The 22777-nt window shown below is 42.2% G+C and overlaps 2 protein-coding genes and 1 non-coding gene across 3 annotated transcripts; 2 read left to right on the forward strand and 1 right to left on the reverse strand.

Moving 5' to 3' along the window:
* Positions 1 to 490: 490 nt before the first annotated feature.
* Positions 491 to 562, reverse strand: trnae-cuc (transfer RNA glutamic acid (anticodon CUC)). Its single transcript has one exon. It is a non-coding gene; the product is annotated as a tRNA-Glu (tRNA).
* Positions 563 to 1003: 441 nt separating this feature from the next.
* Positions 1004 to 10967, forward strand: ice1 (KIAA0947-like (H. sapiens)). Its single transcript, XM_031873808.1, has 20 exons — positions 1004 to 1197; positions 1392 to 1450; positions 2075 to 2186; positions 2345 to 2421; positions 2517 to 2554; positions 2698 to 2780; positions 2925 to 3001; positions 3221 to 3258; positions 3367 to 3449; positions 3549 to 3585; positions 3806 to 3862; positions 3953 to 4036; positions 4186 to 4550; positions 5124 to 7574; positions 8296 to 8464; positions 8649 to 8809; positions 9132 to 9322; positions 9497 to 9597; positions 9694 to 9792; positions 10098 to 10967. The coding sequence occupies exons 1-20, from the start codon at positions 1108 to 1110 to the stop codon at positions 10277 to 10279; spliced, it is 4554 nt and encodes a 1517-aa protein (XP_031729668.1). The 5' UTR covers positions 1004 to 1107; the 3' UTR covers positions 10280 to 10967.
* Positions 10968 to 12072: 1105 nt separating this feature from the next.
* LOC116397897 (terminal nucleotidyltransferase 4A-like) lies at positions 12073 to 22071 on the forward strand. The gene is made up of 12 exons (XM_031873799.1): positions 12073 to 12983; positions 13527 to 13650; positions 15414 to 15460; positions 15979 to 16099; positions 16299 to 16406; positions 16490 to 16618; positions 16892 to 17105; positions 17537 to 17663; positions 17774 to 17877; positions 18235 to 18419; positions 18654 to 18791; positions 18971 to 22071. Exons 1-12 carry the CDS (start codon positions 12280 to 12282, stop codon positions 19415 to 19417), a joined length of 2448 nt encoding a protein of 815 aa, XP_031729659.1. The 5' UTR covers positions 12073 to 12279; the 3' UTR covers positions 19418 to 22071.
* The last annotated feature ends 706 nt before the right edge of the window (positions 22072 to 22777 follow it).

Below are 22777 nucleotides of genomic sequence, written 5' to 3' on the forward strand. Positions count from 1 at the left end.
AGTTGTATCCAAACTAAATAGCAACAGTTGAATTTAACATAAGGATTCATCTCAAGTCTCAAATCATTGTGGACTCACACATGAAGGTGCTGGTGAACGCTTTGCCCTCCTACATACAAGACACCACTGACATGCTGCTAAAGAGCAGTGCTCTCATTGTTGATGAGAAGGATTTACTAACCATAGATGTGAATTCATTCTGTTGCTCATGAGGAAAAACTACAGTAGCTTAGTCTTGTTTCAATTTAATGAAGTGCACCGGCCTTTGACACAATCACCTCCTACAGCTGAACAATTACACTGACCCACCGGACCAAACGCCACCAAACTACCCCATGAGGAGAGGCAGGTGAGCCGAGATGGAAGTTAAGATAACCCAAACTAGCTAGAACCTAAGACTGCTCCACTACCCAGTGTACTGCTGGCTGTCTGATGTTCTAACCGCATCTGTCGTTGACATAGGGTACCGTTCCGAACGAGCAAAAGTGAGTTCCCTGACCGGGAATCGAACCCGGGCCGCGGCGGTGAGAGCGCCGAATCCTAACCACTAGACCACCAGGGACTGTTGAAGACGCGCTGACACTGATACTTTATATTAATAATGTGAAGACAGACTGCCATACCAAGACTGGTTTAGCTTGGCCTCATATTCAATGCGGTGTTGTTCGGAAACAAAATAGCCAATAGAATTGTACACCGTAGTGAGTAACGTCAGTGTAAAGTCGAAGGTTACACTGCCCCTACTGGCCGCTACACGCTGTAGCGCGTAGGCCTTAAAGAACTGCCTGAAGCAAAATCCAAATGTCTGGAAACATCATATTTAGGTTGACAAATAAATACACAACTGAAAGCCTTTGTTAGTCATATTCAATTGAAATCAAACCAGAATGTGAAAGTGATTACAGCGTAGCAAGAAATATTTAATTTAGGTAAACCGGCATTTCACGAAGCTTCCCCGCAGGGTCCTGGCTGGGGTCCTTGGTCAACGTGGGAGACGCGAAAATGTGAAGTTTATTTTGGACCTGACTGGAATTTGTTTCACCATGGTCGCCAATTCATAAAATATAACAAAACGCCTGTCGGGGTTTCGGTGGAGTCTGTCTTATCATGATGCCGGGTGACAGCCGTTTCAAAACGGCAGCAATTGCAGCAGACGCGACGGTTGGAAACTGTCAAAACTGCCCTGTTTTGCACCAGGTCAGATCATCTTTCTACAGAAAAGTAATTTAAGAAGTTCCGTTTCATCTTTATAGACTGAACATAAACAGTCTGTTGTGACGTGGACCTGAATTAATGTGTTTTTTTAATTTTATCAGCTCAAGTGAACGTTGTTGGTAATAATACATGTCCCTGTTTGTTTTTGTTTTGCTTCTTCCCGTCTCTTATTACAGAGCCTGACAGAATATGTGTCGTCATTTCTGGCCCTGAAACAGAAGATAACGGTTTCCGAGTGAGTGATAATGAGTTATAGTTGACATGGGGAGAGGTATCATCATGAATATATTACAGTTATCTTCCCGTTATTGAGCTGGACACTAGTAATGCTTCGTCGTTTGAAATAACTAACGCTAATACCCGTCAATATCCAGGAAACATACCCATTTTGCAACGTTACTGACATGTCTACGGACTCCACAGGTACCAGGTGTAAACTTGTTAATTTAATACTAAAAATCTGTGCTTACTGATTATGAATTTGTTCCCCAACGTGTCTTAACGTAACGTTATTATCTATGGGAGTGTGTCTAAATAAAACACTGGAAATCAATTAACAAGATGAACACTAAGTTTAACCATGTGATTTTGATCGATTGTTAATATAGCACAGTCAGTCAATATCGCTATTGTATCACTATTAACTGTTGACGCTGTATGACGCTAAATTGTTTGTCTGTCGACTCTGGATTTTGGGGAAAAAAATTGTAACCCCCACGTTACTTAAATAATCTCAATAATATGTAACTATTATCTTCCTGTGTAGTTTATGAAGGATGCATGCACTCAGACGATATGTTCTTTCATGCTGTATGCAACTGGTTTTAACACATTCCTGTTGTGGACACATTTTATGCAGTGACACGATCAGGCTTCAACAACAGCTGGGAGAGCTGCAGATCAGACTGGTTACGCTGGAGAAAAAGACTGCAGATTATGAATCTGTGCGAGCAGAACTGGAGGAAAAGAAGGTATGCCCTTTCTTAGTAGAATCACATTTAAAGCATATTCCCTCTGACCGTAATAATGTATCTGTCTTCTCATTGTAGTGATTCCGCATAAAATCCCTGCATAGGTTTTTCTGCTGTCATGCTGATACAGTATTCACACTGTGTATTATTTTTCATAGGGTGCTCTTAAAACCTATGGACAGATGTCTGAAGAGATGGACAAATTGAAGCAGCAAAACAGCAGGACAATGGCAGAGTAAGAGATAGTTATGTCATGACAATGCAGATCATTATATTGCAATGGTGGTATCTTTGTGGTAAAATGTTCACTATTATCTTCTCATCTCTCAGGAATAAGAAGCTTGAAGACCAGCTAAAGGATGTGGAAGGTACTTAGCATTCATTCACATGCTCTAACTTTAACAAGGGAAGAGTTGCATAATTTGTAAATAATAATAATATATGAATATGTGTTAAAGGCAATACTGATTTTTATGTTTTTTTTTTGCCTAATTGTCTTTCAACCTCTAAGAACTGACAGAAACACGGTCACTTGAAAATGCACGGCTGAAGAGGGAAAAGGCCGTTGTAGAAAATGATTTGCTGAAAACACAGGTAAGCTAAAAAGTCATCTCAAAATACACTTGAGTCTTTTCAATTTTGAATCTCATAACTGACAACGAGACACAAGCTTTGTGTGCTAAATGTAGCTAATGGGAACTTCATGATCTTTGTTCATTTTTATTTTCACCTCTTCAGACGTCTTTGAGGAAATCTCAAGCACAAGCGGATCAAGTTGAAAAATTGATAGAGGAGAACGCCAAGACAACAAGCATGTAAGAAGTTTGTAGATGTGGTTTCTTAAATTGGACATTAATGGGTGTCATGTCTTTGTCTCTCCTGGTGTGTCTTTTGTGTTATTTGATATGAAACCTTGATGAATTTTATGTTATCATTATTCATGGTTCATTGTTTATCATTATCGTCACGCTTGTGAGACAAATCATTTAAAAAAAACTGTGCTAAAAGTCCCCGTGTTGTTTCCTCCTCAACAGAAAAGACAACCTTGAAAATACAGTTAGACTTCTTGAAGGTTAGTATTGAAAATTGGATTTCACACAACAGCATGTCTTGAATCTGTGTTTATATGATAAACGCTTGTTTGTGGGTTTAGCTTTTCATATTTTTGTCTGTATTTCAGATTCAGTTTCCAAACAGAATCATCAAATATCCCAACTGACCAAAGATAAGATTCTGCTCGAGAGAAATATTGATGACCTCCAGGTGCAGTAATGATCTTTTCTAAATGTATATTTGGTGGAAGATTTTCTCAAATAATGTTAAACTGACATTATTTTGTGTATAATTTCAATTAATTTGCAGGTGAGGCTGATGAAACTGGAAAGAGAAAGAAATAAAGGTACATTTACAAATGCAGTGTTAAAGTTTTTTTTTTGCTGTGGTCAAATTTTGTTTCTTCAAAAAGTTACTTTTCAGGAAACAAAAAAAATAGCCCAATTGAACAAATGTTTAAAATTATGTTCCGAAGGCTCTAATGTAAATCTATAAAACAGCAGCAACTTTTTCTGACTTAAAATTATATTTCAATTTTAAGCAATATCTGGATTTTCTCTCCACAGAGTATAGGAGCGCATCAACTCAAGCACGTGCACCCGAGGAGCCTAAAGTTGACAAAGGTATACAATCAGCTTCACTTATTATTCATAACATTAACTTAAGGAGCTTATCACATGCAGATTGTGTGATTGTTTGTGTCTGTTTTTCAGAAAAGTTCCAGATGCTGCTACAGAATTTGTGGGCATGTGTGGAACCTCAGCAGCAGCTCTCTGACAACTTATTGCACGTACCTGGTGAGGCCCCATTAAGCTGTCTGGTATATCTGTGTGTTATTACTGACATAACTCAAGAAGTGTCTTCACTTTGAATACTTCGATTTAGTTTGTATTTCTTTCATCAGTTTATTTTATTGCAATCCTCTCTTTTATTCTCATAATTTCAGAGTCCGGGTCCAAACAAGTTCTACCCTGCTCCCCACAAAACCGACTGCACCCTCATCTGAGCTACGCATCCCAGTCTGCTTCCCATAAGACTAGAGAATCCCACAGTTCCCCCATGCAAACGAATGCCACTTTGACCCAGTTAAAACCCTCTCCTCGTAAGCAGAAAGCCATCAAGCAGCAAGCGTCTCTGCAGTCAACAAGTGCCATGAAGCAAACAGACTCTTCCAAAAAGAGCAGGCGATTGTTCAAGGAAAACAAAAGTGAGGGGTCATCTGCTGACCTGGGCAGCTCCGAAGTATCTGTTGGGAAAATACTGGCATTGTTCAAACCAATGCTTCCCTGCATATCACCTCTACCAGATTTGGTGAGAAATCGGATATATTTCATGCAAAATGCTTCCTTTATTTCCCACAAAATCTTTGCACGGGAACAGTATTACCTGGGGCCCTCTATTAATTTGTAAGAATGTTGTCTGTGATCTTAATTCTTTGCGAATCTGCCAAGTAGTAATTTGTCAAGTAAAAATTCCACCGCAAATTACCAGCCACATTTTGCCAAACACAGAGGTCATGTAATAATACGAGTAAAACAGACGTGGGGTCCCCGAGTAATACTAGTCCTGTGCGAAGAGGGCTTAATATTTCTGATGTTTAGATGAATGGTGGTTAGTGCAAGTTACTGTGACTTTGAAAACACTTGCTGGGTAGTGTATCGTGTGTTGATTGAATTATGACCAATATGAGAAACACACAAAACTCAGATTTTCTTTGTCTGACGTTGTGAATATACTTGTGATTTATATGTTAAATGGAATTCCAAAGTGCTCTTTTCAGCACTGACATTTGTCTTGCCTTCTGATCAGCCTGGTCCTCAAAGTGCCATGGTGGTTGTATCTTATTACAAATGACATCCATGTCTTCTCCTTTCTGTTGTGTAGGACACAGAGATGGACTCTATGGAGACAACTGATTGCGAAAAGGAAAACCATCCCAAAATCTCAGATGACGGTGTTCTTCATCCTCAAGAAGAGTCCCTCCTCATCACAACATCAATAACACAGCACTGTCTGAAATCTTCCGCACTGCCAACAGAGGAGACGGTGGACTTGCCAGTGGTCACAACACAGGAAGCGGAAGACATTTCCAGTGAAAATGACTCCAAAGACTTGGGACGACGTGAGTTGAGTGGCTTTACGGAAATGACGGGCAAAAGTGGCCCAGGTGGTGAGGAAATACATCTTCAGAAACAGATCCTGTTAGAGCAGGACCCAGCAACTGTGCAATTAGTGTCAGCATCGTCTTCTTTATCTTCTTCCGCATCAGACATAACAATTTTGGTTGAGGTTGTCTCGTTGACTACTGAAAGTCCAAAGCCATCCTGCGGTGAAAATGCTTTCGGAAAGGCAAAGGAAGATCGGTCCGAGACAATTACAAAGATGGATGTTGACACAAGCCCCAGTGATGTTACAGTCGCTCCTGATGGTGGAGAGTTGCCCAGAAATACTGATACAACTGCACTCTCTGAAGAAACAGGAAATGTACAGTTAGAGTCCTCTGTTACTTCATCAACATTCATTGACTCTGTGACAGACACTGAGGTTACAAATTCAGAAAATGGGTCAGAAATGGGAACAAGTCATCAGGACTATTGTGGTCTGGGACAGGGCAGTCAAGACACCACAGTCGTCAAACCCCAGGAGAATAAAAGCTGTCTTAGCAAGGATACAGAAGTACCAGACGATAAGCCCTGTTTGTCAAGCAGCGGCGATGGCATCGTCAGTGTCTCAAATAGAAATGTTGAAGAAAGGCTTGAAAGTGAGGCATCCGTAAAACCTCTTGGGGAGGAAGTTGGGAATAACGCACAAGGAGCTGGAGTAGTTGATGTCGCAGCTTCTCTCTCAGAGTCAAATGGCGATAACAGACCTCCGTCTCCTAGCACGTCTCCACTGTTGACGATGGAAGATGATGAGTCCCATGCTGACCGAGAGTCTGGTCAAGCAAATGTTGAAACCTCTTCAAAAAGGGATGTTGACGAAGAGACATTGAACACTGAAATTCTAGCAGATCGAGGGCCTTCCCTCTCTGACTCCAAAGACACCGTCAACTGTGAATCTCTGAAAGAAAGTATACATTCGGCATGCAGGCGGTTGAGTCCTTCGTGTCTGTTACCCACTTTGGAATTGCAGACTTTGCCTAATTTAGAGGAAGAAGGTGTCATTGAAAAGGCTGTTGTCAAAGACCTGCTTCAGGACAGCAAAGACGCAAGTAACCATAAAGTGAGCCGATATAACTTGCGCTCCGTTAGTTCTACTACCTCATTAAAGTGTGCTGCTGCCACAAATGGACAAAATATAGGTTTGGAGTCGTGTAAAAAAACGCCTGAAAAACCAAGCCCTCGTGTGATTAGAGAGGAAGAGCCTAGACCAGTGGCAGGTTCAGCTACAGCTCAACCCCCAGAATACATTGGCCAAGTTCGCTCTGAAATGGGCCCTCCGCTTCCTTGTCTCCTGACCCCCCTGAGCACACCTCCAAAGGCGGGCAAATCAATCAATCCAAGGCAGGCTATCGGGAAACTCTCATTTCCCTCGCCCATGGATAGATTGGCTTCGCCCACCAATCCCATCCAGGCCCACTTGACACCCGTAAACCAGCATCTGAGTTCCTCATCGTTAAACAGTCCACTCCCTCCAAACGGAGTCCCCTCATCACCACTTCAGTTTGGCTCTGCGACTCCAAAACATGCCCTGTCCGTTCCAGGTCGCTTGCCCGTGATGGCGATGAACTCTTCCCCGTTGTCTTCCTCCAGTCCGTCGCAGGAAAACTCCATGAGGATTCTCGACACCATGTACCCGGAGCTCTCGGCCCACGGCCGAACTCTGAGCATTCTCAGAGGCAACGTCGGTCTCAGCATCTGTTCATCGGAGGGCGGAACGTCACCGACATCAACCGACAGCCAGATGTCTTGCTTTAAAACCGTTAACTCTACTTCAACGGCCTTCACCAAGACTGAGACGAGAGGAGCGAAAAGACAGGCCACCTATCTGCCTCAACCTAAAAGCAGCAAATGTCTCCGGCTAGATAACTGCTCTCCTACGGTCAGTCGCAGGCAGGTGCCTTCTTCCTCCTCCTCAAACAGTGGAGAGGAGACTACCTCACCCCAGACTCCGAGCATCACACCGCTCAAAAATGAGACGACCGCTCCATCGACGAAAGGCGCAGAGCCTGCAGAGCAAAATCTTATCGTGAACTATTTAAAGAATATTGAAAACCAGGCTTTTGATCTATTGCCTGTGATCCAGAGCCACCTATATGTTGGTAACCTGCCCAAAAAGCCTGTCTTGAGAGACGAGGAGAAGGAGGTTATCTCTGAGATTTGCCGAAGCAGCTCGGTGAGTATACTGGTTTATTGGGCTTATGTTTTGAACTTTCACTCCTGCCATTCAGCCGCTAACCCTCGGCCAAGTATGGCCAGTTTGCTTTTAAATGCTCTAGAAACAGCTGTTCTTAAAAATCTTCCTTTGAGTCTATATTTTGCCAGCCAAATCAAATTGTTAACAGGATATTCAACCTTCGTTGCATGAAATACTAGACTTCTTTCTTTACAGGGCTTTTATACAAAGGCAATTAAGTAGTCTATGACGATGAGATATGAGTTTGAGCATTGTGGAGGTTGGTTAATGGCTTTTTGCCGGATACACCGACAGTCTATGGGCATATCTATGGGTTACGCTCGAGGTCTTTTTGATTCCTCGCAGTTCATTGTGTTTGTACGCCCTCTAGCGTTTCAGAGAATAATGCAGCGCATAGAGCATAAACGCCTCCGTTCATGCTCGGAGCGTGGGCGTGTATAAACAAAGCTGAACGCTGGTTTGAAAGGGGGAATGAATAAGAAAAGGGTTAAATAAAAAACAAATAGAAACAACCACTGTAACATTTTCCCTGTTTTCTGCGGGTTTTCCCGTATGTAAAAAACCTGCATACACGTGCTAATGTTGACAGCAAAAGGGTTTATGTAAAGACAAACCTGCCACTAACTAAGATGAACTGTGTTTGTTTTCAAAAGTCTGTGTCCATGTGAAATTAACTGTGTTTTCTCTCTTTTCTCTTCAGCTTAAGGCAGATGATATGATTTTGCCCATCCTGAACAAGCTGAAAGCAGAGAAAAGAGAGCTCAGCAGAAACTACATGCAGGCCCTCTGTAGAGTGTACACAGGGATCTGCAGACAGAGGAGAGACTGGGAGAAGGCTCACATCCTGGCCTACAGCCTCCTCACAGAAGGTTAGCAATTTGTGCTATACTGAGTGTCTTAAAGCCGTCACACTCACAGCTGCATGTTAACTCGCTGTGGCAAATCAAGCCTTCCTGCTGAACTGTGAAGACTGTCTTTATTGCACACAGATGTTTTTCACCAAAGACATTTGATTAATGCTTTTTCATTCTCGTTGTGTCTCCCCTACTGCAGATTTCCCAGACTCTGCTGAGCTGATTTTGTTCATGGTGACAACATGGCCCAACGTCCTCTCACACAGTAGTTCTCTGTGCCAGGCAATACATACTGTCACCAAACTGAAAGCGCAAGAAAACATCCTCGGCTGCCTTTCAGCATTCCTTGGTTGGGAGAAGGTGAACTATTTGTCGAGATGGGGCTCTTCATTTGTCATGCTATATATGTTTGTACTCAAATGTAGCTTTGATTTATATCTTCTGACTTCTATTGGGAGTGACTGGTAAAAATGTTGCCGTTTTATTAATTTCCTTTGAATTTTTAGACACTTTGGAAGCATTTTTTTGCTATATATATTTATATATACTGTTTGATTTCCAATCTGTGTGGCCGTAGTTAAGAGTCAGTTCATTGTGTTTATGAAATCTTCTTTCCCATTTGTACCCTCTCAAGTTAAGTAGAATGATCCCTCTAAAACCGTATGTCTCTATATTGCTGCAGAGTCCTCCCTGTGACATCGACGAGCTGATCTCCAGAACACTCTCTGATATTCGGTCCGGGTCAAGCTTGTCTTTCACTGCACATTGTCGCTACGGACATGACCTTGGGACTGAGGCGTGGCAGAATATCTTCACACTGCAACTCCTTTGTACACACAAGAAGTGGAAGTGGACTTATGATCAGTTATTGAGGTATGTTATTGTTTCTAACTTAAAGCTGCGGGGCCTTATGATTTAATTTAATTCACAGTCGTCTTTCAAACAAAATCTAAGTAATCTTTGTAAAGCTTGTTAAAGAAATGACTTATTTTTGTAAGCCTGTGTCCCGTGTAATCCTGTGTTGATCTGTTGTTTTTGCCTCATCAGCAAGGAGTTGTGGCCATTAATGAACACGTGGGTGACCCAGCCCAGAGAACAACAAGCACCCATCTCTGATGTGACTGTCGCCACCGTACTCCGACTCATAGGTCAGTGGTTTTGATAATTTACTTGGGTGTTAACCATGACCTGCAAAAAGATGTTGTAATTTAAAGATAACGTCATTATCTTTTTGTTTTAAATAGGACGCCTCAGTCAACTGGGAATCAAAGAGAGGTGTGTTCCCTCTGTGGTAACTGTCGCCAACGTCATCAACACGTTTGGTAGGCACGGACAGACTGAAGGTATGAAATATGAGAAACCTTGGTGAATACAGATTCCTTGCTTTACAGTTAGATATTTGAAATACACATCTTATTTCTATTTTTTCCATGTGTGGGCACACAACTACTTACCTGAGTATTTATGCAGATTCCAGTATTTATACCTCACCCTGGCATTTTCAAGTATCTTTGCGTGTTTGTATTTATTTGTCATAATTGTGCCAAATATATTAAAAGATAATGACATGAAAGGGAAATCCATCATCCAGCGGATGTATTCCCATAAGCAGTCTAATCTCATCATGTCCCCCCCCCCCCCCCCCCAGGTGTGCCATGGGAGGTCCAGTTAGCAGCCATCTACTGCATCTACGACCTGTCTCCCTGCAATCCCAAACAAGCCCTGGATGCCATGGCAGAATGGCGAGGAGAAACGTCTCAGAGCGTCCCTCCTGCAGTTACCAGCTGCATTAACCAGTTAGCGTCTGTCTGCAGACAGGCTTTGAGCTGAGAGAGACACACGCATGCTGCATTAATCCACATGAACATGCATGTGAGTCTGTCCCTATGTTGAAGACTGGGTGAAAGAAATTATGCAAAAGTTCAAAAAGCTCAAAGTTAATTTGAACTTGTTGACTGGCAGCCGATGACAGAGATGTTTGGGTTTTGTGCTCTTCCTTAATACACGGTGCCTGGAGGTTCATATTCAGTCTTGAATTGAAATGCGCTGTGAAAGACGGTTTCAGACAGTCAAACGTTTTAGTTTTTTGTTATGTGCACTTTTACTTTAACATCAATACATTATTTAAATGTACTCTGATTTTGTAGCAACTTTCTCCTACAATTTTATTGTTGGAGACATTTAAAATTGGTTTTCCTAACATTTTAGCTGTCCACACCCTGTAATAAAGGTACTGGCTTAACTCCCTGCCTTTGTTTTTGCTGTACTCAGGTAATGCTCTAAAATATTGTAAAGTATGTAGGCCTACATGTGTTCTGGTATCATTGTGGTGCTCCTGTATATGTTTCTTCATTCAAGTGTATGTAAATATGAGGTATCGCCGTTTGTATGAATGAAAAATAAGATTGCTACAGTAAATGTTTTGTACAGTTTTACGTTTCAGAGGTTATTTAACTTTTTCAAATTAAAATTTCTACATATTGAAAAAAATTATGTCTGTTTTGGTGCATTCTCTCCTCACCTGTCTCAATGCAATACATTGTAAAGCCATGAAACTGGTTATAAGGTAATAATATAAACAGACTGCTGTTTATACCTTATGGATCACAGTCAATAACCACAACAGAACAATTCACATAAGAAATTGGTGATAAAGGCAGCGAGTAATGATCCAGCCAAATTACTTCAACTATCACGTTTTATCCATCCTGCCCGGTCTGATTTATGAAAATTGTTGAAACACTTAAAAGCAACAGTTTCCGGGGCCAGCCATCCTTCAAAATAAAAGCTCAAACCCCACATTAAAGACATACAACTTCGACGTATTCAGAAACGGCTCCATTGGCCAAGTTAGTGTGAGGAGATACAAGGAATTTTACTGTCGATGTACGTTCACGGATATAGACATACCACTTAAAAACAAGGACAATAAAGCTGAACCAGGTACCTAATACCTATGTCAAGAAAACATTTATTTTGATATATTATTAAAATGTAAAGCACATGGAAAGGGCATTATTATGACTTTTTTTTAAATAATAGCAAAGAATCATAAAATCCAGAATAAGAAACAGTTTCAGACATGAGTTTGAAATACATCCTCCAACTAGGAGATCATCAATAAAATAAATAGATAAATTAAGACTTATCGATATTGCAGAGCTGGAAAGCATCATTTTGAAATTTTTCTCAATTATTTTTTTCTTCCAATGTGATGATGCAACAATCTTTTGGCAAGACATGTGTAGTAAAATACAGTGTAACATCTAAATTATCCTTAGTTTTTATTGTTAATCACAATGTTTGTAAAGATACTGGTGGCATAATTAACCTCTGTTCATGGCAACAGCTTAAAAATCGACACAAAAACGGGCATGGTGTGGTAATAAATGAAAAAAATATTAATAATTTATCAGAATATAAGTATATTTGTACTCATTTGTAACTGTGTCTTTGGTATGTTGTTTGATGTGATCGTTCAGAGAAAAAAAACATTTAAATTGTTTAGCTTCCGGTTTGTCTGGCCTGTATGTGGTGGACTTGACGCATCTTTCAGTCTCGAGGGGTGTGTTCAAAGATTTAAATCCCTCACACATGCGTAGACGCCGATCCGTGCTGCTGGGTGCGCCATATTGGCTGGTTTACATGGGGAGTGGAGTTGGACGAGCCGCTTGAAAAACCGAACCAGTTTCTGGACGCGAAGCATTGCGATGATAACAAGTAAATTAACGCCGTAGGATTTATTTGTTTTCTTGAGTGCAAAGTCTTTAATTTGCCGAATTGCTTAACATTTTCCCTGTGAAGAGGTTTTCTCGACTGACTCGAGTCCAATGGATCCCAGGACAGCTTGGATTCAGCCGGAGCAGAAGGGACCTGCCAATTCCCTGTGGATGCACATTTGGGAGACCTCTCAGGGATTTGGAGCAAACTCCTGCATCGACAACCACCTTCACCACCAGCGCAACTTTGCGGGGCAAAACGCAAACTCCTCCGAGTCTAACGGCGAGTGTTGCAAAAACGTCACGGTGCCGCCGGGGTGTGTGTTTGGGAAACTGCCGAAGCGAGACGGCGGCGGGGGAGAGAGGGGAAATGTCCGGAGGAAGGGCTCGCTGTCACCGTCCTCTTCCTCGCTGGACTCGGAGGCCGAGAGCTCCTCGCCCTCCGGCTCCTCTCTGCAAATCGATAATTTGAACGTCGCAGAGGAGGCCAGCCGGTTTTTGCACTACGGCGAGCGCGAGTTGAACGAGAGCAACCTCCGGCGGCAGTGTCCCCCTCCGCCTCTTCACGCCGCTCAGCAACACTGTCGCAGCATGCAACAATCCGGCGGCCACACCCCCACGGGGACGAAAAACCAGCACGGGAGCAAGCAGCAGCATCACCATCAGTCCCATTCTACCGGCCGCAGGAGGCATCTGGACAGAGCCAACACGTTCCACGGCATCAACCCGCTCCTGTCCCACGGCTGCAATGGACACCATGTAGACTCTTCTTGCAGCCTGTGGAAGACCAGGCGGTACAGCCCTGGCATCAATGGGTAAGAATATAGGAGAGGGCTTTTATTACAGTCATGGAAGGATTTGCAGTGGGACTTATTGGGGGTTCTTAAAGGAATTCCTCCAGGTCACCCAACAAAATGAGCAGTGGTTACAGCTCACTGCTGCATGCATTTTAAAATGATGCCCTTTTTTCTCCGTACGTTGTGTATATACCTGAGGCTATATATGTTAACAGAAAGAAATATCTGTTGTGGTCTCTATAATAAAACTATGGCTGTATTTGACCCGACTTATCTACTTGAATTCATTAGATGTTCATGTCAGTCAGATTTGTTTCCCCGCCAAGCTAAGCAAAATAAGTTAACTTAAGTTACTGTGAGCACAGATGTATTTGAGGCACAAATCAATTTTCCCAGTGCTTCAAACATTTCCTTTTTTATGTTACCAGCAGTATAGTCTTCAGCAGGCCCAATCCATACTTCTTTCTTTTTCCTCAAATACTGTCCATAGTCGTACTGTACAGCACTCGCACTGCTCGGTCTGTGATCACAGGTGTCCTCTCTCCCTTTTGAATCCTTCAGTCTCCATGAAGAAATTGTGGACTTCTTCAACTTCATGTCACCGCGACCAGAGGAGGAGGCCATGAGGAGATCTGTCGTGAACAGAATAGAAAGTGTCATCAAGGACATGTGGCCCACAGCACGGGTGAGTGTCAGTAGACTTTGGACCAGTACACTTCTCTGGCCTACACAGTATGTAACACTGACTTTAGACTTTTTACGAGCTTCACCTAATGTTTTGCCGATTATTAACAGCATTTTTTTTTTCCTGATGTGCTCCTAATCATCCTTTTAAAAACCAAAGCACTCTCAGTGAGCTCTCTAAAACCTCCTTCACCAAAGTTGGACGAGGGGTTGTTAACTGTGCCACGGTGCTTTTAAATTCATGAGTTCTTTATAGCAATGGTAAAATAATGATTGACTTGACTCTTAAAGTTAGTGCTGGTGTTGTAGTGGACTGATGTATGATGTGTTTCCATACACGAGGGAGACAGAATATTGCCATTGAGTTGAATCGCCACTTCTACAACACCCAGTGTAATCGGACTGAGCATTAAAGGCTTTAGAAAGAATGAGACTCATTCGAGGGCCGTTGTAGTGAACTATTTTAAACGGGTGTACCCGATTTTAAAATGGTAATTTTATTTGGTATATTGCTCTCCCTTCTCTGTCAACGCACTAAAGAACCAAGCAACTTAGTGTATACATCCATTTCAGATACACAATGCTGTAAAAATGCCCACAGAGTTGCCATTTAAAAAGAGAGATTTTATTGATGACCCCTGGGGTTTACTGTCAGATGTTTAGCCACTTATGAGCCAGAGTGTACTGAGACAATACACACAAGAACAGGCTTTTACTGCCCTGGTCTCGCATTTTACTTTAAAACGCATTTTAGAATAGATTTCTACATCAGGGCTTTTCGTTAAGCTTTCTTAACTATTAACATTTTGTCTCCGATTTGCGGGTTTTGTCACTATGTCAGCTTGGTTTTTAATACGGCATTTTATTTATTTTATCGAGTCAAGTTTATTGCTTTGCAAAGCTGTCATTGCCTGTTTAAATCGATAGCATTGTGTCTGGAGCTTTAAAGCCTTTAATGTGTCCGGTTTGGCCTCACTTGCAGTCAACAGCCTAGTTTACGCTGCACCTCTAAACGGATGTAATCATTATTCACGTCACTTGTGTTCACAAAGTTATTTTTCCATTGTATGTTGGCAACAGGATATTGGAGAGAGTCTACTTTGTAATAAATAGCATTTATTTGGTGAACATTTTGAGCTAATCATAGCCCAGACACGTCCCACTGGGCCTCACTTTTCTCTAAAGTCCAATTTGTGTTACTCTTCCAAGCGGTGGTGGTACGAATGTTTAATGTCTGTAGTGGGCTTTGGTCCCCAAATAGAAAATGTGGTGTTCATCATTAGTTGACATAAGTCCACAGTCAGAAATAATATCTTGTAACACTGCCCGTGTTCTACAGAGACCAGCGTGTCCCGTTTCATGAAGTTGCTGATATTTAGCAAGCCCAGTAACATCTACTCAAACTATTGGCTTACTGCTAATCACAAGTGAGGACTTTTAGACATATTTTAATAGAGTTGTTACTATTATTGTGCAAGCTTGTCTCTAATTTGTATTCTCTCGTGACCTGTTGCTTTGGTATGAGACGGCACAGACGCACAGCAAGCTGTACTTGCACTGACATTAGGTTTGATCTTACTATCATTTGATTTTTAAGCAGTAATGTATACGGCTCAGGATGAAACGCATTCAGACTTTGAGCAGTATAGCTAAACACGCATAAAGGTCAAACTATCTTAGACCTGAGCTTTGAAATTGGTGATTGTCATCATGATGTGTTACGACTTAAATCAGGCTTGTATTTATTTGTCTTGTACCCTGCAGGTGGAGATATTTGGCAGCTTCAGCACAGGACTTTATCTTCCATCAAGGTAATATTTTTTCCACAGTCTGACTTTTATATGGGCAGCTTTTGAGTCGTCTCATTAAAATTGCAAGTTTTTTTTGGGAAGTGGGAGCAGTGTTTTTGGTTGCGTATGTGTGTTTATTGTCAGAGAGCGTTGGTAATATGTCACCATACAGTATTGAGCGTTACTGTTTAGTAGCAATGATACAACCACATTGCTGGAAATCAGCTTTTACTTCTTGTCATGTGCTGTCATGGAGGTTTTCTTTGTATAAAGTTTGATCAAGGCTTTGTCATAGAGCTGAGCAATACTGTTAAAAGTTGATTTCACATTAGTTCTGCAAAATAAGCAGGAGGTTAATCATTTTAACAGCTTCATAGTTACCCTTTGCTTCTTCTTTACTGTCTATTTCACATTGTGATTGCACAGCCTTTTCCAAAAGGCACACGGTGACGCAGGGACCTCTGCGTCACCGTGTGTTCACGGAAAACTTAAGAAATGAACTTGTCACGGCACAAAGTACTTTATGTTTCTGTTCTCAGTGACATTGACCTGGTGGTGTTTGGAAAGTGGGACCATCCCCCACTGCAGGAACTAGAACAAGCCCTGAGGAAACACAATGTGGCCGGGCCGTATCCCATTAAGGTCCTCGACAAAGCTACAGTAAGTCACCAGGAGAGAGCTGATGGTGTCTTTATTTATTTAATTGTTTTTACTTTGAGAACCCACACAGGCGGGTTTAAAACTAATGTTAGATCCTAACTAATGACTTAACAAAAGATCTTGTCTCAATTAGTTCCTTATGAATTATGAAACCTACCTTTTTTGTTTGATTCCAATTGACCCTTTGACCTTCCCTCAGGTGCCAATCATCAAGCTTACCGACCATGAAACGGAGGTGAAAGTGGACATCAGCTTCAACGTAGAGACGGCTGTTAAAGCAGCACAGCTCATCAAAAGCTATCTGAAGGTAAAGCTTTCAACGCTGGACATTTTCAACACAAACGTGGCCTCCTTCGGTTGTTTCTTACGTCTTGTCTTTCTGTCTCGTAGAAGTACACTGTTCTGCCGCCTCTGATCTTCGTCCTGAAGCAGTTCCTACTGCAGAGGGATCTGAATGAAGTCTTCACTGGAGGGATCAGCTCTTACAGCCTTATTCTAATGGCTATCAGCTTCCTGCAGGTACACCAACGTATGCCTGCTACACCTACACGAAATGCTGTCTTGACTATTGTAAACGCTAGTCAACGCTTTGTCACTATTATTACAATTTTGCTCTTCAAATCAACTGAAAAGACTAGTGAAAGTAATGTTTATTATTTGTGGTCCGTTGTTTTATGTGGTGCTGAAATGTCAATATTTCACACACATAACTTTGTGTGTGTGTGTGTGTGTGCGCGTGACGTACCAGACTTGGATCTGTAGGTAATGAGATCTCCATATTCTGCCAATCAGTTGCACCCTCGAATCGACACGCGACGTGCCAACATCAACCTGGGCATCCTGCTGATCGAGTTCTTTGAGCTGTATGGCCGCGATTTCAACTACATGAAGACCGGCATCAGGGTGAAAAACGGAGGGGCTTACCTGTCCAAGGAGGAGATGCTCAAAGCCATAGGGAGTGAAAACAGGCCTTCCATGCTCTGCATAGAAGACCCAATACAGCCAGGTCAGATTGAGATTTGAATTGATGAATGAATGGAGAGTGACACGATTTGAGATGCACATCCATGTAAAGGGTATATGGTTGTGATGTCGATGTAGTAGCAAACATTTATCATCTACCATTAGTGCATTTATGTTGGAAAACATGACGGATGGTGTTCAAAGGGTAAATAACTATTGTACAATGAACTGCTTAAACATTCATAACGACTAAACACAGTGGGGGGGGAGCAGGGAGCAGATGTATCTCTAATTCAGTGAGTCTTGGTTGGAGACAAATTGTTTCCATTGTGTCAAGTAATGTTACATTTGTGAGTAAAATTAAACCTAATTAATCTTGATTTGACTGACGGACCCTGCCTGTGAGTAGGATGGGATCAGGCTGTCTTATGACTACGTGGCTAGTGCTGTTATACATGTTTTTGATCGTCGCAGGGAACGATGTTGGCAGGAGTTCATATGGTGTTTTGCAAGTCAAGCAGGTGTTTGACTTTGCCTACATGGTGCTGAGTCATGGCGTGTCTCCTCTAGCTCGCGCTTACCCCAACAAAGAGTACGACAGGTTGGTTTCTCAATGAACTAAATCACTTCTTTAATTTTGCATTCTCTGAGCACTAGTTCTGAATGTGTGTTCTGGTCGCATGATGGACGACTCCTCTCTCTGTGTTGCAGTACTTTAGGACGCATCATCAAAGTCAGCCCGGAGGTGTTGGCCTACAGGGACTGGACAGTTAAGAAGTGGGGAGCCAAGCAGTACGCCAAGCTCGAGAACCATGGTAACTTTTTTGGGAACCTTGGTGTTGCATCTGCTTTGTAACATTTCGGATGCTTTCACATCTGTGTGTATAACACATTATACATTGTTGCATTTTAGTTCTGTTTTTGATTATAAGCATTATTGGTCATAATTGATAACATGCTGTCATGCTGTCATTTTGCACTAACAGGTAAACCTGGGTTCGTTTGAACCGACCAGGTGAGGTGTGAAAGCGCCTTTTTAGAATAGAGTTGTATTCTATGATGCCTCCAGAAAAATGTGACAAAATGTTTCCCCATCTTAAGGAGTCGGGTTATGTGGTAATATTTCTGATGCTGAGAAGAAAACTCACCCGTGGTATTCTGTTGGGTCCTAGATGTAGAGACCTGTGAGCGGGACCTAGCCAGGCTGATGCTGGTTTCTGTGGAGGATCAGAGAGATGCTTCCTCCCCCCTCAGTGCTGACTCCCTCTCACCTTCTCCAGTCTTCCTCCCCAGCCCCCGACACCACTCGTCATCATCCTCTGCATGCTCGCTCTCCTCCTCCTCCGGAAGTGACATAGTAAGGCCAAAGGATATTGTGTCTATTGAAACATTTACTAGATCGGTGACTCATTAGTTCACAGTGGTTCACAACACATGGAGTTCAACCATCACCTGTCAGTTTCATTAGTTTTCATGCAACCACAAAGCTCTTTGTCAGAATAACGAGATTATAGCAACTGCCGTTATTTGTCTATATTATCTCCTGTGCGTGTGTGTGCAACTTTGTAAAACTATGTATGTCTTTTCCCAGGAGTCTGATTCTCCCCCGTGCAGTCATACTGCTATCCAACTCCACCCCCTAACCCTGGCCTCAGTCCATTCAGTCATCCAGATGGCTGCTGACCTGAGGGCCACTCATCCAGCAGGCTTTATCCACACCTCACCTCAGGTTGGTTTCATTTTTTGTCTACAGGTTGCAGTATGAACCTTCGCTAACATATTTTTTCCAATTCAAACAGTGTAAAACCTATTAACTCAGTACAGTGTTTTTAATGTTGGCATAGAAACTATTGTTGCAAAACTGCATGTTCTACTTCTCTTTTTTTAAATTTTTTTTTAAATGTTTAGGTGCAGATGTCCCTCCCAGAAAACCTCACCATCCCCTCGCTCGCTGATTGCCAGTTCTACCACGAAAACCCCCCTTCAATCAGTGTCGTGCATCGTCACATGTCGCAAGCGGCCCACATCTCTCAGCACACTAACGCCACAAGCCCTCTCCCCAGCCCCCTCCACCAGCTGCACCACCCTCCGATGGGGGGGTATCATAGCCACACGTACACCATGAGATCCAATTCCCATGGCTCACTTGAGCCGCACAAAGTTGGCTTGAAGCACAACCAAGGTGGAAGCCTCCGAAGTCAAACCCCCTCTCACGGTAACTACAGTCCCCCGCGGCGGTTTGTCCCCGAGGGTCATAACACGGCACCGGGTTGCAGGAACCAGCCACAGTACAACCGTAACACCTGGCGGCGCAGGAAGAGGGACAATCTTCCCGCTCTTAACCAAAGCAGGTGAGAGACATGTATGACTTGACTGACAATGTTTTGTTTTTTTTAAGACCTCACTCGGCCCATCATGAGTCTTGGAGTCGAGGCGCTGTGAAGCATTCATGATACAGCTATTTTGTTTTTTGTTGGAGGCTCCCAGAAACACACCTACTGTGTCCTGGAATTCACAAGTCAGTTGAAGTTGTCTCCAAAGGTGTCGAATGATTGATCCCTGCTAGCTCTTGTGCAAGCACTAAGTGATGCTGCAAGGCTCTTGCAGGTGAAGGAAGACTGTAAAAGGCTTAAAAAGTCTTAACTGTGCTCATTTTGTGAACATCGGTCTGATGAAAGTTAGAGGCCCTTCCTCTAAATTTCATGCGCACCAGCACGGACTTTGAGTTGGATTACTGATTCCCACACCGGGTCTGGCTCTTCTCCCAGTGTCACTTTCCAGCAGCTGAAGACTCTAAAAAGTTCGGTCAAGTATTGAGTTTCCATGCAATTTGAAAACCTTTTTACGAAGCAACATCGTGTGCCATAGTATCGAACTGATTAGCAAACCTGGTCTCTCTTGAAGTTTTGACTCTTATTGGGCCTTTTTTTGAGGTTTTGGCCTCAACTGGTCTTCTGAATGCAACTCCCTATCGGCTACGGTTATGATTCGGAGTTCTAACAGCTTGGACTATCGTCCACAAATTGTACTCTGGACCGGAGCGAAGCACTACCTTTCTACCTATGCAGCACAACGCTGACTTGATGGTTTTTGGTGTGACTGCACAAAACGGACCTTGTCTCAAGTGCTTAAACTGTGATGACGTGTCTGAATGTACCAAATGTTTCTCTCCTGTCTGTTGGTCATTTGTTCTCTTGTTTTTGTCACTTAGGGCTTTTCTTTTTGTTCACATTGGCACTACTATGTTTTGTATTGTGAACATTGCCACCTTATTTTATGTTCATGTGCAATAATTGCTTTTATTTAATTTGTCACAATTTTGGTTTTATTTTAGTGGTTGTCCCACTATAATTTAGCTTTTTATTTTTTTATTTGTAGACAACATTTATCTGTGCAATAGATGGATTTAAGGGCCGTGTGTGAGAGAGAGTGTGTGAGAGAGTGAGAATGTACAGCTTTCCAGCAGAAGGGGGAGCTATGGCAAAGCAACATGAGAAATGTGCCAAAAATGACATGATTTACCCATTGCATTATGATCACTTGGAATTTTGCCAACTGCCTGTCCAAATGTTTTATCACCACTGCCCATATCACTTTTTTTCTGTAGTTAAAATTTTATTTGGGTGTATTTTCTCTTGATGGACCGAGGCTGTACTGGAGAAATGCACTTTTTTTTTTTTTTTTTTTTTTTAAGCAGGGTTTACTCGTGTCATTTAAAAACTAGTTGGTGCTACTTATTACCAGCAAAGTGCATTTTCTGCCTTATATCTCCCTTTTGATTCTGTTGAAGCAACAGGTTAACTGCCTTCTTAAATGACCAAATTTGCCCTTTTTCCTGTATGTAGTCATCTTTCTGTTCTATTTGTTTCTATAAGCACTGCCAGGTTTACTTGGCTTTTATTTTTACAACCAGCTTCTTATGTTCCAGGAGTAGATTCCTACTGCAGTCAATGATTGTTACCATTAACATCATGTCACATTTATTCTTTTTTTTAATTCAAAGGTCATAATTATAAAAGGCAAGAGGTCCTTCCTCTCCCATATTTATAGTCAGCGTTTCTACATCTTGTCAGACAAGGTGTGAAAGCTCCATAATTTACACAGCAATCCAGAAGGGGACTTGTGTCTGGGATGTCGCAGATTCACCATTACTGACTGTTTTGGTGGCGCCGTTAACCAAACCACATTTGGTTGATGGCCGTGTGTTTTTAGAAGTCTGTGATTATTGTAACACCCTGCACACCAATATGATGGACTCGACATGACACTGTTGGCATTATGCTGTTGTTTTATCAAGCCCTCTAGAGGATGATCGATGCATTGTTACATCATATTGCAACAAACTAAATCCCCAGCTCAAATGTGTGTCGTTGAGGATGGATTGCTATGTGTAAATGACTGACTTATAGATGCATACCTTGGTTTTTTTATGTAAGTTTTTCTATTTTTTTAATAAACCTTTTAAAACTCCATTTACAGTTTAGTGTGTGTTTGCAATGTGTTAAGTCCACTCTTGTACATTTTAGCTTAATCTTTCTATATGGATAAATATGAAATGTCCATGTAAAGCATAAATAGTGCTATTGTTCCGAAGTTTATTGAGAGAACTTTCTACTTTTGGTATTTATTTATACAGTTTCCATTTGATTGTCTCTTGCTGTCTTGTTTGCACTAAGGAGAGAGTTTTTCTGACTAGTTCTTGAGTAGTGCCACATAGCTACCGACATTTTCAGAGCGCCTCGTTCTTGATCATGCTGTACTTTGGGTTCAACACAGTAAGGGACACTGAGGCGCGCACCCTCACTCATCTGGTGTGTTGTAATTCCTCCTGGTCTCTGCTGGGGGCACTGGTGGATCATTGCTCGGTTTAGCTGAATCTCATCCATTACCTTTTCAGATTGTCAGCTCGGTGCAGGGAAGTAGAATGTGACGGAGAAGAGGGGTTCAACAAAATCCCCTGAAAGTTCAATCATCGGAGGGTTAGTGGCTGGAACGGTTGTCATTTTATTCCAATTAATACCAAGGGGGAGAAGTGTCCTTACCGAGACCCCTTTTAGCCTTTCTTGACTCAAACTAGCTGAGTAAGGCACTACGAAATTAGATCCAGCCTCCGTGTCCATCCGCTTTCTTGGATCAGTCTTCATTAATGATTAAATGGAAGCAATATTTTGGCGCAGGCTGCAATTTATAATTTTGTTAAAAGCTGGCATTTTGTTCCTGCTGGATATAAAAACCAGATTAGACTGGCAGGGAAGCATTGATCTTGAATTAAAGATACACAGTCCTCAACCCAGGAACCAGTCTGGTCAGTGTTCACATGAGTAATCCAGTTGCCACTCTGCACAGCAGTCGTCTATACAACATCTTCAGTGTTGCAACATTGTGTGTGTATATTTAAATGCAGGTCTATCTCCACGGGATGAAGCCCACACAATCCCTGGGGAAAAGTGAAGCAGCCAACGGCCTCTTGCTGAGATCTGCAGTCAGTAAAGAGGACTCTTCTCACTTTATTGTGTTGATCCCCTCCTGAACAAGTCAGGACATCGCTCTGTGGCCTACGCTTCACTTCAACCCAACTGCAGAGGGACCAAATATAAACTTTTCGTAACTTTATCCATGCCAATCAATACAGTATAAATGTGAGGAAACTAGATGAGCTAAAGTAAACAGAAAAAAGTTCTTTAAAAGACCTGTCTTCCAAATCCCACTGGCATG

This window comes from Anarrhichthys ocellatus, unplaced genomic scaffold, assembly GCF_004355925.1.
Source record: "Anarrhichthys ocellatus isolate YVR2014 unplaced genomic scaffold, GSC_Weel_1.0 scaffold74, whole genome shotgun sequence".
Lineage (NCBI taxonomy): Eukaryota > Metazoa > Chordata > Actinopteri > Perciformes > Anarhichadidae > Anarrhichthys > Anarrhichthys ocellatus.